Here is a 14,376-nt window from a genome sequence, read left to right as displayed (position 1 = left end):
TCTTCAGTGAAAAGGAAGATCTACATTTCCTCCAGAAAATCAGAAACTCCAGCCCTCACCACTTCATACAAGAGCACTTCAGAAAGTATACAGCTGCAAGCCGTTTCTGGAAATGGGAAAATGTCAGCCATGGCCAATGAGCTTCTTACAAGCATACAAGGTAGCTTACTTTTGCTACATTAGTTTTTTTACATTTACAAAACAAGCTTTGTTAAAAAGTGAAATTTTATTGCAACAGCAGAGTATGTGACAGAAGCGTTTGTTCAAGAATACCTCTGAATGTTTATAGAAACCGATATGTAACGTGTGGGTAGCAATTACAATACAAAACACGGAGCTCGTACTAAGCAGTAAAACACTATAAATGTATAAAAAAACAAAACATTCAAGGCTTTCCAAGTCGTAACATACAGCATACTAAAATCAAGACATCCTTCATTTTACAGGCACTTGAAATTTGAACTCAATGAAAAGTCGTCTTATAAACAGTTTTCTCGACAGTCTGTTTGTATGAGTACTTCTGAATTATATAAAAAGGTCATAAACATAATTAAAAAAGTCATATAAACAGTACCTTTCTGTACATTGAACAAACAGGACCTTTTAAATAAATTAAGAGGCTCCCGAGACAATCCTTCTAAAATATAAAATTGGTCAGTGCATGGTTTGGTATTACAAACGCACTATATTTTACTATATTTCAACGTTTTGTGTGGGCAAACTCAAACTGAGAAGTGACAGGGCAGCTTTTGGTACAAACCCCATTAAGAACCAGATGTTTGAGAAACCTAAAACATAACATATATTTATAAAAAGGAAGAAATGGTTGAAAATATATCAAATTCCAAGTCCTTTTGTTCTTGAGGCAAGACGCTGAATCTGAATGTTTAGGATGGAGGGTTTTGAACCATGGCTTGCAGGACGATCCGTTTCTCTCACACTTTACTTTCAGAGGGCAGATCGCTGAGGGCGGCGGTGATGTCGCTGAAAGACAGTCTGTCTTTGGGGCTGGCGGCCCAACAGCGCACCATCAGCTTGAAGACTCGAGATGGACACACCTGAGGAGGAGACAACTTCAGCTTCCCTTCCTGCAGAGCTGTAGAGACACATAAAGAAAGTTAGGAAGAAATCATAAGTCAATAAGGGGTGTAACGGTACGGTAAGCAATCGATATCAAACAAATACAGGATTGTTTTAACCACTGCATGAGTGGAACTTCACTGGAAACTTCCAGTTTTATATAGTCTTACTTATGATAGGAAACAAAGTCTCATCTTTCAAATGATGTCCTTTTTTCCCAGTAAATGCTGTTTTGGTGCTCTTTGATGTGGCGCGACAGATCGCTGTATAAACGCCTCAGTTCTAACAGCTTTACTACTAGTTATAACACAAAATAAACATGAATGAACATCTCATGCCTCATGTAATCACTCAATCAGTGTTTCAACCGCGGAAAGACGTCAATACACAGCTTCTAAACAAAATTTCATTACCATCAGTGTCCACAGCTTGTTAGTTCGCTAGAGAAATACAGTCTAGAGAAGAGCCTTTCACAAAATATTAGACTATATACTCATATTTTACCTATTAACGACGTCTTAATGTATGTTTAAATAAATCTGTTGTGAAACAAGTTATGCCAGCCACTGTGTAACTATATTTCAACAAATATAAATTGTATAATTTAGAAGTAAACTGCATTATTGTCTTGCATACGATTTTTTAAGTTGAGTGCTGATTATTATATTTAAGAATAAATAGTAATTAAATATAAGCACTAAGTGTTTTAAACCGTTTAAAACAGGATTTTCTGCAATAAGTATTGATACTACTTATTGCAAATTGTGGCAATTATCTGCACCTCAGTATTGAGGTACATTATAAAGCAGTATGCGATAATAACAGTGTAAATTATCCTTTTAAATTTAGTGCCGTCAAATGATTAATCACGATTTATCGCATCCAATTTATAAGTGTTTGTTTACATTGTGTGTGTGTACTGTGTATATTTATATATAAATACACACATACAGTATATATTTTCAAAATATTTCCATGTATATTTATATTAATATAATTGATATAAATATTTTAAATGTATAAACTTAAAATTTTTCTTAAATATATGCATGCATGTGTGTGTATTTATATATCCATAAATATACACAGTACACACACACATTATGTAAACAAACACTTATAAATTGGATACGATTAATCATTTGACAGCACTAATTCAAATTATTAAATGGATGCAACCTTATTGGGACAATAAATCCCTCCCTACACCTACCTGATACTTTATTCTCAACTTTTTGATTATTTCCTTCATTTTATTGATAATAAATGCCTTTCCGATGTGATGTGAGTTTTGAAAAGTTCAGCAAAAGGCGGATTCAAGCTCGGGTTGATCACGTCAAAAAGACTACGGTACACACTTTAACACCTGCGCCACTGGAGCTGTTGTTTGATAATTATCTTTTGCACATACACTTCAGGTAAATACCTTGTGTTACCACTCACTTGCCTGTAGGTACAAGATATTTACCACGTACTGTAAAATAAAAGTGCTACCAAAAATGAATATAACTCCGATTGGATTCGTCTGAAAGAAGAAAGTCATATACATCTAGGATGCCTTCAGGGTGAGTAAAGCATGGACTAATTTGAATTTTTGGGTGAACTAACCCTTTAATGTTCAGTTTCCCCTGCTGTACCGAAACCATACTGAACTGTGACGTCAAAAACCATCATGTGTGTGTACCGTCACACCCCTACGAGGCAATACAAAACCCATTTTGAGACGTACCTTCTAGAACTGTGTCATCCGTGAGGTCGGCATACGGCAGCTCCCCAAAGCTGAAGACCTCCCACATGAGCACTCCAAACGACCACACGTCCGTCTTGGTGGAGAAATCGTCCTCAAAGACGGCTTCAGACGGGAGCCAACGCAGAGGAAGCCAGGACTGGTGATAATGGTAGTACTCGCTACACAAACACAGAAAAGAGACGACTTCGTCACAAGGGGAAGCAGTGTGTGTGATGATAAGAGAAGAACATTCACAAGCCTGTGAACAATCACTACAGGAAGCATTTGCATTGGAAAAGATGACTTCAGTGAACGTTCTTTTCATTTTATAAATCAAAGGCTTTGGCTCGAATCATAGATTAGGAATTGCTAGTGAATTTAATTGCTTTAATAAAAAGCAAATGTTGCAGGATGTGTGTTTGGCTGTACCTGTTGTAGACGTCTTTGCTAAGGCCCAGAGCAGACACTTTGATCTGTCGTTTGGAGGAGATCAGGCAGTTTCGTGCAGCCAGGTCTCTGTGGACGAAGCGCTGGTTGGACAGGTGCTCCATGCCTCGAGCCACCTGCAGACACACCGACACCTGCGAGCAGACAGCAGAGTGAGTGCGGTTCGTCCTGACGTGTGTTTATGTACATATACTGTATATAAGAGAGACTGGAGACACTTATTAACTACCTTCTGCTTGGTGCTGAGTGGTTGGACTTTGACTTTCTCGTCTTTGCCCTTGGACACTCTCAGGTATTGCTTCAGATCACCCTGAAAATAACACGGCAAAATGAGACTGGCAAGAGTGAAGAAACACATCTCAGGACACAATATTTCAATTAGCACTTCAAAATATAACTAGAAAAAAGCCATATGCCACAAGAGCACATTACTCTGATGCTATTGGGGATAAAAGGCAAGTTCAGAAGACAAGTTCATGGCTAAACTTCACAGTCTTGAGTGTTTTTTGAGTGAAGAAGTGGAAATGATAGACAGACAGACAGATAGATGAACAGACAGACGGTCGGATAGATAGACAGACTAGATAGACTAGATAGATGGATAGATAGATATGATGCAGTGAGCTGATGTTACCATGTCAGTGTACTCCATTATCATGTAGTGTGGCTCCACTTCTCTACAGATGCCCAGCAGACGAGCGACGTTAGCGTGGCTGAGCTTAGCAAACATGTCACATTCACGACGGAAATCCAACTGCATCTGCTCGTCGCGTGTCTGCAGACTCTTCACCAGCACCACCGTCTCCTCCTCATCCTCAGCGGCCTTCGATTTCGCCAGCAGCACTTCACCAAACTCCCCCTTACCTACATGAGGAGAAACGTTATGTCGTTGGAGTTGTTAAAGCCAGTTGTAAACCAGTCCGCAGGTCTCTGTTTTTGCTAGTTAATTGCTGTACCCAGTGTGGTGATGGTGTGCAGGTTGTTTCGGGGGAAGTGGAGCTTGTCTTGACTGCTGTGGCGTTTGTGGTTTCCGCTGGCGGCCATGTTGGTGAGCGCCACCTCCTCCTGGATCTCTGCTGTGGTGTGGCCGTTCTGTTGGACGTCTCCTATGGGTCGATCAGAGAACTGGATCAGAGAACTGGGTCTGTATTTTTTCACAATCGCATGCTAGCAGAAGTTACCAGCACACACCGTTGAGACATTCCACCTCTCGCTCGTCTCCATCCTGTCCCTTGTGCAGTCTCTTGGCATTGCGCCTCTGCTTGCAGTAAAACATGAGGCCCAGCACGATGATGATGTAGGCCACGGCCGCCCCCACCGACAGACCGATAGTCTGGATCATTTTGTAAGGGGCCTTTTCATCATCTGCTAATGAGTGCTGAACTGGCTTTTCTGTGGACAACCACACAGAATGCATATGTTAAACACCAGGGTTTTCAGAAAGAGCGGTTTCATTCCGGAGTCCCTTTTGATCCCAACTTAAATAGGCTCCTTATAGGAATCAAGTGACAAGCTGGCATGCACATTCAATTAGGATCTAACAGTCTTGAACTCGCACCAAAACACAATTTGATGTGCCTCTCCTTTCTCTGAAGTCAACACGCCGCTAGACTCAAAGCATCTGTAATTCAACTTAATGTGGAAATTGAGTTGGTACTCCGAGATGGGCCAAAACTGGTTTAGTGTGAACTTTTGAAACTGTATTGCAGCATAGCTCAGAACCATACAGTACAAAAACTGGTTAAGATGGTGGCAGATTCAGTGTAATGTAAATCTAAAGAATAAAAGGACCGCATGAACAAGAACTCTAATTGGTTGAAAGGATCAGAGAAAACGATCATTTACAACGTTTGACAAGCAGAAAGAGGTCTCAGAGCGCTGCGGGGATAATGCATTTTTGTAGGCCAACTATGAAATTAGCATCACCCAGGTTCCTTTGAAAAAAGCCACTGGAAAAATACTATTGGCTTTTTTCAAAGTGCAGAAAGTCAGCTGTGTGACCGACAAAGGTTTAGGATTCTTACATGTTTTGTTCCTCCTGATAATCTTCAAATAAACATAACTTTCATGAATTTAAGCCAAAATACAACCGCTGTTGTCCCATTTAGCCAAACTGTGTATATCTTGAGCAGTGTCAACCAGAGACCTTATTTTTAAGCATTTAACCAAAAACTCATTGACTTTGGGACAATGGAATTAGAAGTAGTGCAAAAAAATTATTCATGTGCATTTGCCTCATTGACCTACAAAAAGCTACTTGGTTCGAAAGTGACTTTTGTGACACTACACTGCAACACTATTGACAACAGACAAATCTAAATATTGCTAATGTGACTTTTTACACTTGCTTTGCACCATTACTTCATGTTTGGTGTCTTCATGGTAAAATTGGTTCAAATGTTACAAAACAGTTTGGAATATCAAAGAGTTTCCCAGTTTTAATCACCGAGTGCATTATGTGCTGGAGAAATCCCAAAAAGTACATTTTTGACTAAATTCAAAATGGTATATACAGGCAATATGGCTGACTTTAAAAGTTGCCATTCAAGATCATTTAAGTGAGTTACGAGTTTAATTATTAAACATATAAAGCGTTTAAAATTTTGTGATTTTTGATCATTTAAAAAAAAAAAGTTTTTAATAACTTTGACAGTGAAAGTCTCAATTAATGTTACCAAAAATTGGGGAAAGCCAATAGAATGCTTTTGGAGAAACTAAGTTCAAGTTTAGGGTTTGCATTTGTTTTTACACATTCTAAAGTGAAACCTCAATTAATTATTTTATCAATAAGGAATTGATTGTACAGTGAAGCATGGAGATTACACACCAAAACAGAACCAAATTGTTGAATGAGAGGGGTTGAAAAAAGTCCTGCTGATTTGGGGAAAACTTGGAAAACTTTTTGAAATAACACACACTGATGAACCGTTCACAATGAGCCCTTTAATGTGTATTACGACAATGAAATGTACATGTCTATGTAACAGTTGGTAGTGCCAGAGGGTTTGAAATAAACCGCAAATCTGACATGATATATGAGATGCTCCTTAATCAGTGGCCCAAATTTAACAATCCAGCTTTAGGCGCTGCAAAAGAGACATCCATCCAGAAAATAAGAGGGGTATCAGACTCACCAACAACGTAGAGCTCAGCCAAAGTGTGTGCAATGTTACAGCTGTTTCCTGCAATGCAGGTGTAGCTTCCTGTGTCCTCCATGCTGACATCATGAATGACCAGAGAGCCGTTGGGCATCTTCTGGAATCTGAATAAGGAATAAATAAGGAGAGATTCTTGAAACAAGGAACTCATAGTTTGAATTGTGATATTTGTGATAATTCAGCTTTACCTGCTCTTGTCTGCCTCCAGAAATTTGTCTTTTTTCTTCCACTGGATGAAGGGAGGAGGGTCTCCAGTGGCCTGACAGTGAAGTACTGCGGTGTGTCCCTGATATACTGTGGTATTCTCCGGCTTGAGCTTAAACACCACATAAACTAAACAATGGGAGTAGAAAGAAAATAAATATAGAGACAGAAAGGGACATTTTCAATGAAAACAGAATTATTAGTTTACTCAAACTATTCAGTAATGTCTCTTGTCCATGTGGGTCAAGCAAACCCATCAGAAACACAGTTTTCCCCTAGTACCTGCGACGGTGAGCTGGACGACGGCTCTGATCTCGCCCTGCTGGCTGTTGGAGGCGAGGCAGGTGTAGTTGCCGGCATCTGCCCGCGTCACTCTGGTGAAGTGCAGCATGCCGCCCTTCTGCTCCACCCACGCAGGGGTATCACTGCCGTCTGCAGGGGTGCCAGACAGACAGGCATTCACTACGTGGGAACCCATGTAATTTATCCGGTGCCAGATGTTTTCATTTTCAAGGACACGCAATGCAAAGTTCATAAATAATTTGCAATCATTTATAAGCTCAATATGATTTATGTTAGGGTAATGTACTTTTCGGGTCCATGCCTGAAATAAAGGTTTGTGGTTAAGACGAGCTCAAGATATTTTTACATTTTATTCTATGACCTAAAAGTTGTTAAACATCAGTAATAGTCCACTTGTGATTTTTAAAGCTTTCACGTGTCTTTTAAAACGCTCAAAGGCTTAAATGGGACTACAGAAGTTGTTGGGGACATTTAAGTAACGTTTAAGTTCATTTGACTGAAAAGGATTATCGCAAATGAAAAAATAAATAGGGCAGGACTTGGTTCTATGCATCAGTCTATGCATTGTTGATTGGACGTTGAGATGTAGACAAAAGCTCTCAAAAGAGGAATGGGAGCTATAACAGGTCCAGTTATGACACTTTGATTAAACGTATGAGGTCAAAAAAGTTTAAATAAAAGTGAATAAATAAATGTATAAACAAAAATGTTTACATGTATAGGAATATCAAACCGTTTCTGTTTTAACTATCTATCTATCTATATCTATATCTATATCTATATATCTATCTATATCTATATATCTATCTATATATATATATATACACACACATATATATAAAATAATTTGTTTTATTATTAAAATCATTACATTTTAATGTCCAATTCTCGCCATAAACAAACCATTAACTATGACTTTTACCTCAATAAACTATAGTATACACTTTGCTCTTTTTGCAAGAGGACAAATTGTTGTTTATACATTTATTTATTCATTTATATTTGGACTTTTTTGACCTCATAACGTTTAATCAAAGTGTCATAACTGGACCTGTTATAGCTCATACATATACAGCGCCCTCCATAAGTATTGGAACAGTAAAGACAAAATTGCTCTGTTGGCTGTGGAGTCAAGACATTTACAAATATGATTAAAAGATGAATATGAGACAAAACTACAGAATGTCACATTTTATTATTGGGTGATTCAACTCATAGATGTTTTAGCAGCTAAGAAGTTCAGCACTTTTAGAGTTCATCCCTCTATCTGATGGGAGCATAAGTATTGGAGCAGTTGCCTCACAGGTCTTTCTAAGTGATCAGCTGTGTCCTGTTGCATTCATTCTTCAGATATTAAAAGCAGGGAATGTGTCGTATCAGTTATATCCATTACTTCTGTATTCTGAATCTTGCATTCGATGATGATACACACAAACCAGGATGAAGATGAGGGAGCTGACTTTGAGAGAAAAGCAAGCAATTTGGATGCTAAAAGAAAAGAGGAAGTGTATTAGAGCTATAGCAAAAACAAAGAGCATGGAGAAATCAAGAGTTTGGAAACCACCAGCAACCAACAACGACCTGATCGGCTGAGAAAACAACAGTAGCTGATGACAGACAAATCATAAAAGCTGTGAAAATGAACCCTAAAATACGTGTCTGTAAAATCAGCAACAACTTCCAGAAAGCTGGGGTGATGCTCTGACAATCTACTGTCCTCAGGAGACTTTGACACAGAATTACAGATGCTACACAGCAAGATGCAAACCTCTGACCAGCACCAAACATAGAAAGACAAGATTAGAGTTTGCAAAAAAGCACAAAGGTGAGCCAGAAGAGTTTTGGAACTGTGTTTATGGACCGATGAGACAAAGATGAACCTTTATCTAAGTGATGGGAAAGCAAAAATGTGGAGAAAAAAGGGAACTGCAATGATCCCAAGCATACAGCCTCATCTGTAAAGCATGGTGGAGGTGGTGTCATGGCATGGGCATGCATGGCTGTCTCTGGAACAGGCCCTCTCAACTTTACTGATGACTTAATGTATGATGACAGGAGCAGAATGAATTTGGAAGAGTACAAAACCATCTTGCCTACCAATATTCAAGAAAATGCCACCAGATTCATTGGGAAGTGCTTCATATTGCATCAGGACAATGACCCAAAACACCCTGCAGTTCAGTCAAGGAATTTACTATAAGAGCAAAGAAATGGAAAGTCTTAGATTGCCGAAGTCAATCTCCAGATTTAAATCTGATTGAACATGAATTTGACCAGCTGGAGAGGAGAGTAAAGGCAGAAACTCCACAAAACAAGCAACAATTGGAATTGGCTGCATTAAAGGCTGGGGAAAGTATTTCAAAGGATGAGAGCAAGAGTCTGGTGATGTCTATGGGTCACAGACTCACTGCTGTGATTGTGTGCAAGGGATCTGCAACTAAATAATAGCTTTTAATCTTTTATACCTGCCTTATGTTCAACTGTCCCAATACTTATGCTCACATCAATGAGTGGGATGAACTCTAAAAGTGCTGATTTGCCATTTTCGACAATATGGCTGACCTTTAAAGTTGGTTTTCAAGATTAATTAACAGAGTAATGAGTTTAAATATTCAGCATATCAGGCATTTGAAAATTTGTGATTTCTGGTAACTTAAAGAATATAAACTAAATTTTTAAAATAATTTTTGACAGTGACAGTCTCAACTATAATGTGACCAAAATTTGGGGAATAACAAAGAATGCTATAAGCGTTTAAAAATTAGTTTAGGGTTTGCATTTTATGCATTCTAAAGCGAAACCATGTTCAGCATCTCTTAACATCTTTCGGGGGAACACTTCACAATAGTAGTCAGTTTTCTCTGCCAGACCTGTCCTGATCCAGCGGATGGTCGGGGTCTGTCGGCCCTTCGCTGAACACTGTAGATGTCCTTCCTTATTGAGCTCCAGGCACTGGTAGGCCTGCGGCGTCGGAGTGAACTTCAGACGCTCTGAAACAGACATCGCAATAGCGAATGCTGGTGAGAAGTGCTCTAACACACAGCCTCGAGTGGCTTTTATATAGGCATTATATCAGCCGCCTTGACATCCAGACAACGGTCTCAGCCACTGAAAACCCACAACAAAACAACAGTCAATTTTAGAAATAACACAACAAATGTTCCTCACCGAGAACGTACACCCGCGCCCCGGCAGAAAGTTTTCCGGCCTCCGTTTTGCTCTCACAGCTGTACAGGTGGCCGTCGTACACCTCCACGTTATTTATACGCAGCGTTCCATTGGAGAAGAGTTTGAAGCGAACATCCTGCACAAAAAAGAGAGAGTCGCTGTGTCCAAATTCGCTTACTTATACTATGCCCTATATGTACTCTTTTTGTGACATCTATCACCGTTGCATTCGTGTCCCACACAAGAGAGCCTCGTGTTTAGACAGCCATGTAAAATTAACGTAAGTTCAACTTTTTTAAAAAAACATGTTTCGAGAATTTATGGCGTTTTTCCCGATCCCACTGAATCTCATTTTTAAATGAAAAAAGTAGATCCTATTTGTGATTGGCTTTCGGTCCTTTGTATTAAACTATGCATACATACATGATGCTGTTTTGTTTCTAATTGTTTAAGCAACTTAAATTTATTAGATATGGGTTATTATTATTTTAAACTTTTTTCCAAAGGTAGTCGTGTTATTTTATTGCTTTGAAGAAACGTGCATTAGTAATATTTTGCTCGATGCGCCCTCTTGTGGCCTCAGAAGAGAAGCCAAAAGCGTTTTCCCCCTAACTGAAATTATACCTTTTAAAGTCGAATATAATTCGAATATTGATAATATTTAATTGCAAAATTCGAATTTAGTTTTTCAGCCATTCTGAAAAGTATAGACAGCATTTAAAAGTTAATGACCAAACAAATCATTTAAAAAGTTCACAATGTATCTGCAGATGAAATATAACGTGCATAACATTAAATAAATATTTGTAATCACGTTAGACAATGATTATTACTCAAACCCCTTTCTCAGCCTGTCCGTCGGTCTCGCATATCCACCATGATTGTAGTTTTTTTAACACTTGTTATGCATGTTTGTAGTTCTAATCGAATCCTCGTCCGCTGTGCAATGTGTTGTGGGTAATATTAGGCATTAGAGCACTTTGAATTTTAATCTCTAGTAGACATCCAGGAATCTTTGGCATACTCTTTTCAACATACTATGATTTGGGACATACTATTTCTATTTCTGAATACTATTTAGGACAGCTGGTATGCAAACTGGGACGCAGGAAGTGTGTGTGACAACATGATTACTATCGACTGTGCAGCAGAGGATCATCTTTCCCCAGTAGAAAAATCACCACTTCTTTGTTTTCAGAGACATTAAAAGGTGCCTTTTGCTTCAGGACGTGGTTAGAGATTGTGTTACGAATGTGATACTGGCATGACATCACCGTCCCACTCACCTCGGCGCCGATTGGCTGCATGTTGCGGTACCATGTGACCTCGGGTTCAGGTGTGGCGCGTGCGTGGCAGTGCAGGTATCCAGCACGCCCCTCCTCCAGCTGACTGTCCACGGGTTTCTGGATCCACTCCGGTTTGGCTGGACACACAGAGCAGATGTTTAGGATCACAGCAGCAATAATGGACAACAGTTTAAAAGACATTACAGTTTTACAGCAGACATCTGGTGAAGGAATATTCCAATTCCTTACTTAGTCTCTTTGAGGGAAGACAGTTGGCTTAGCAACACCCACCTCCTATGATTTACAGAGGTAAATCAAATCAGATAGATAGATAACATCTTTTTTGCTAGCATGTTTTAGCACATTACTAACATGAGTCTCATCTCATGTTCATCGAGTTTTAACACGTTTGCTAGCATGATTTTACACACTGCTAACATGTTTTAACACACTACCAGCATGAGTTTACACTGTCCAGCATATTTAAGCAAGTTGTTAACATGTTTTGTAACGTTGCTAGCATGATTGATATGTTGCTAGCATGTTTTCTCAAAGTTGCATCTTTGTCCAGCATCGGCACTATTTCTCAACAGAGGTTGTGATCGAAAAAAAGTGTCTTTGTACTCTTTTAAAGTAGAGTTGCGCAGAAGTCTGAACCCCTTCAGACAAGCATTTGTCAATGCGGGTGTCTATTATAGTTTGTTATTGTTCCGGCTTTCATTTCTGTGCGATTGTGAAACAGCAGTACAGGCAAGTACCTTGTGGACAAAGGAAAAAAAATTAAATGCACAAATCCAGTTTTGTGCATACAGTATGCACATACTATGCGGATGCCGAAATTTCGGACATGGGCACTGTATGCATAGTCTAGCTTGGTTGTAAAAACCAAAGTTTACTTTAAGCTTTACACCACTTGGGTGCAACAACAAAACTGCATTTTTTGCTGTTGAATATCAGAAATGCCGAAAGCCAAGCACTCAAAAAATGGGATGAAACTGGACAGGAAGGACAATTTATGCATGATTGACTGGAGAGCGCACAACAGGACAGAGGCTGCAGACTGGTTTCAAACAAATAGACCAAATTTATTTAAACAGTAGGCCAAAAGTGCAAAAGTAATAACATTATTAATAAACAACATCTCCACGCCACCAAATAGAAGCTACTGCTGTTCTTAAACCCTGCTGCATCACACTGATGTTGACATTATATCCAATCATTCAACTCAGCTAAAAAAAAAACTAAATATGCTTACTTCAGCCGACGAGTCTCGAAGGCAAGTTGCTCGACTGAGAATAGTAATTTATTTAAAGTCCTGAAAGGTCCTGTTGTGTCACACTGAGATACTTTCTGTCTTAGTGTTATAGATCACCTACAGGACTTTAATTCATGAGACGATATTGGTCATAATGAAGGATAATTGCTGGAATGTGAGATATTCAATAGAGGACAGTAGGGCCCGAAACAGGCTGATGGAGTACGCACATTAAATGCTTCTGGGAACACAAGCTACACTTTGTGTTGTTGCGTTCTGAAATGGGTCACATACATGTTGCATTCTTAGGCCACATATGCCCAATTTAGATTTTTTGACCATAATTTTTAGTTTACAGTTTCTGTTTAAAGTGACCCCATGTCTGATATCTTCATTTATACTATGCACTTGGCAACCCAAAACCCAGAGTAGATGCACTGACAGGTTGCCAGGTATGCGAAATAAACTAAATTGCTATAGCCCAAATCTAGTTTTTACATGGTTCCCCCCCTTTGAAATAGAGGGCATAAGTGATCTCTTTAAACTCTTTGAACTACAAAACAGTGCAAAAGTAGCCCAGTTCCACAGGAAAACTACCGACTTGGGAACACTGTGTACAGATCCGATTCATATTAGTGTTATTTCCACATGTGAATGAGGCCTGAGACTGATCTGGGAATATCAGAATCCATGTGCTTTTTTTCCTGCTTACAGGGTTGTAGGTTGTATCCGATCTGTGCCACATGGGAGGAACAATTTGGAACTGGCTCATGTAATGCAAATGCAATCCCTTTCAGGCATAGCAACACTTTGACGAGCTGAGATTAAATTAGTTAATAGCATTTGAAGCAAATTCTGATAGCCTTTAATGCACATTTGGCAAAGTTTCTGGCCTAAGACTTACTTGCCACAGTGACCGTAAACTCTTGATTCTTCTGCCCCGCCTTATTTTGTGCAAAACATGTGTAGGTTCCTGAGTCTTCACCACGAGTGGGGCTGAAGAACAGGTCTAGTCCATCCTGGTACACTCTGCCCTCGGCTGGAACTCGCTGTCCCGCGTGTTCCCACCAAACCTCTGGCGTGGGGTGCCCATGAGGCGCTCGACATATCAACCGCTCCAGAGAGTCTGCGGTGAACACTCTGGACTGTTTAGGCATCATGTCCTCGATTTCTGAGGAGAAAGAGTGACAAGAAACAGGTTTGAGAGCAAAGCTGATAATGTGAGGTCTGAGCAGTATAAGCCGCTCTGTTCTGTAAAAGCACCCAGACACGTGCAGTAAACAGAAAGGAATTAGATGAAACTAAATAAGTTCTCTATACTAAAGTGTTACAGAAAGTTTTTTTTTCCTGAAAAACCAAAAAAACTAAGTAAGGCCATACAACTTTTTGTCCAATAAACCTATTTCTAATATGAAAATGCACCTAGAACAACGCGGTTCTTAATAACAACAATCATGGTTCATGCTATAATGTAAACTTCATTCTATTGGCTGTTATACAAAAAGCCTAGCTTCTGCATGACTAACTGCACATGAATAGGTCTGAGCGCGTTACCTGCAATTCGCAGCGAGGCCTCGAGGGACACAGGGGGGCCACGGGGCCCTTGAGCCACACATTTATACACGCCTGTGTTTCGCGGCTTCACCTGAGTGATGAGGAGGGATCCATTGCTCAGAATAAGGACGCTGTAGGAAAGATAGAGTTACATGGTAAAATGCATGCTCGTTTAAAACTTTAGAAAGAAGT

The 14,376-nt window shown here is 39.5% G+C and overlaps 1 protein-coding gene across 1 annotated transcript in view; it reads right to left on the bottom strand.

Moving 5' to 3' along the window:
* Positions 1–209: 209 nt before the first annotated feature.
* LOC306874645 (inactive tyrosine-protein kinase 7-like) overlaps positions 210–14,376 on the bottom strand; it is a 39,807-nt gene continuing 25,640 nt past the window's right edge. Inside the window, exons 6-20 of the mRNA XM_079424813.1 lie at positions 14,185–14,315; positions 13,535–13,801; positions 11,376–11,512; positions 10,090–10,225; positions 9,792–9,911; positions 6,901–7,050; positions 6,603–6,747; positions 6,391–6,518; positions 4,448–4,648; positions 4,213–4,362; positions 3,891–4,120; positions 3,486–3,566; positions 3,239–3,390; positions 2,810–2,988; positions 210–1,096 (exon numbers count right to left, since the gene is read on the bottom strand). Coding sequence (XP_079280939.1) covers positions 936–1,096; positions 2,810–2,988; positions 3,239–3,390; positions 3,486–3,566; positions 3,891–4,120; positions 4,213–4,362; positions 4,448–4,648; positions 6,391–6,518; positions 6,603–6,747; positions 6,901–7,050; positions 9,792–9,911; positions 10,090–10,225; positions 11,376–11,512; positions 13,535–13,801; positions 14,185–14,315 — 2,368 coding nt within the window. The 3' untranslated portion in view covers positions 210–935. The remainder of the gene's footprint in view (positions 1,097–2,809; positions 2,989–3,238; positions 3,391–3,485; positions 3,567–3,890; positions 4,121–4,212; positions 4,363–4,447; positions 4,649–6,390; positions 6,519–6,602; positions 6,748–6,900; positions 7,051–9,791; positions 9,912–10,089; positions 10,226–11,375; positions 11,513–13,534; positions 13,802–14,184; positions 14,316–14,376) is intronic.

The sequence above is a fragment of the Barbus barbus genome (assembly GCF_936440315.1).
Source record: "Barbus barbus genome assembly, chromosome: 9".
Classification (NCBI taxonomy): Eukaryota; Metazoa; Chordata; class Actinopteri; order Cypriniformes; family Cyprinidae; genus Barbus; species Barbus barbus.
The sequence above is the reverse complement of the archived record's forward strand: the minus strand, read 5'-3'. Positions and strand labels throughout refer to the sequence as shown.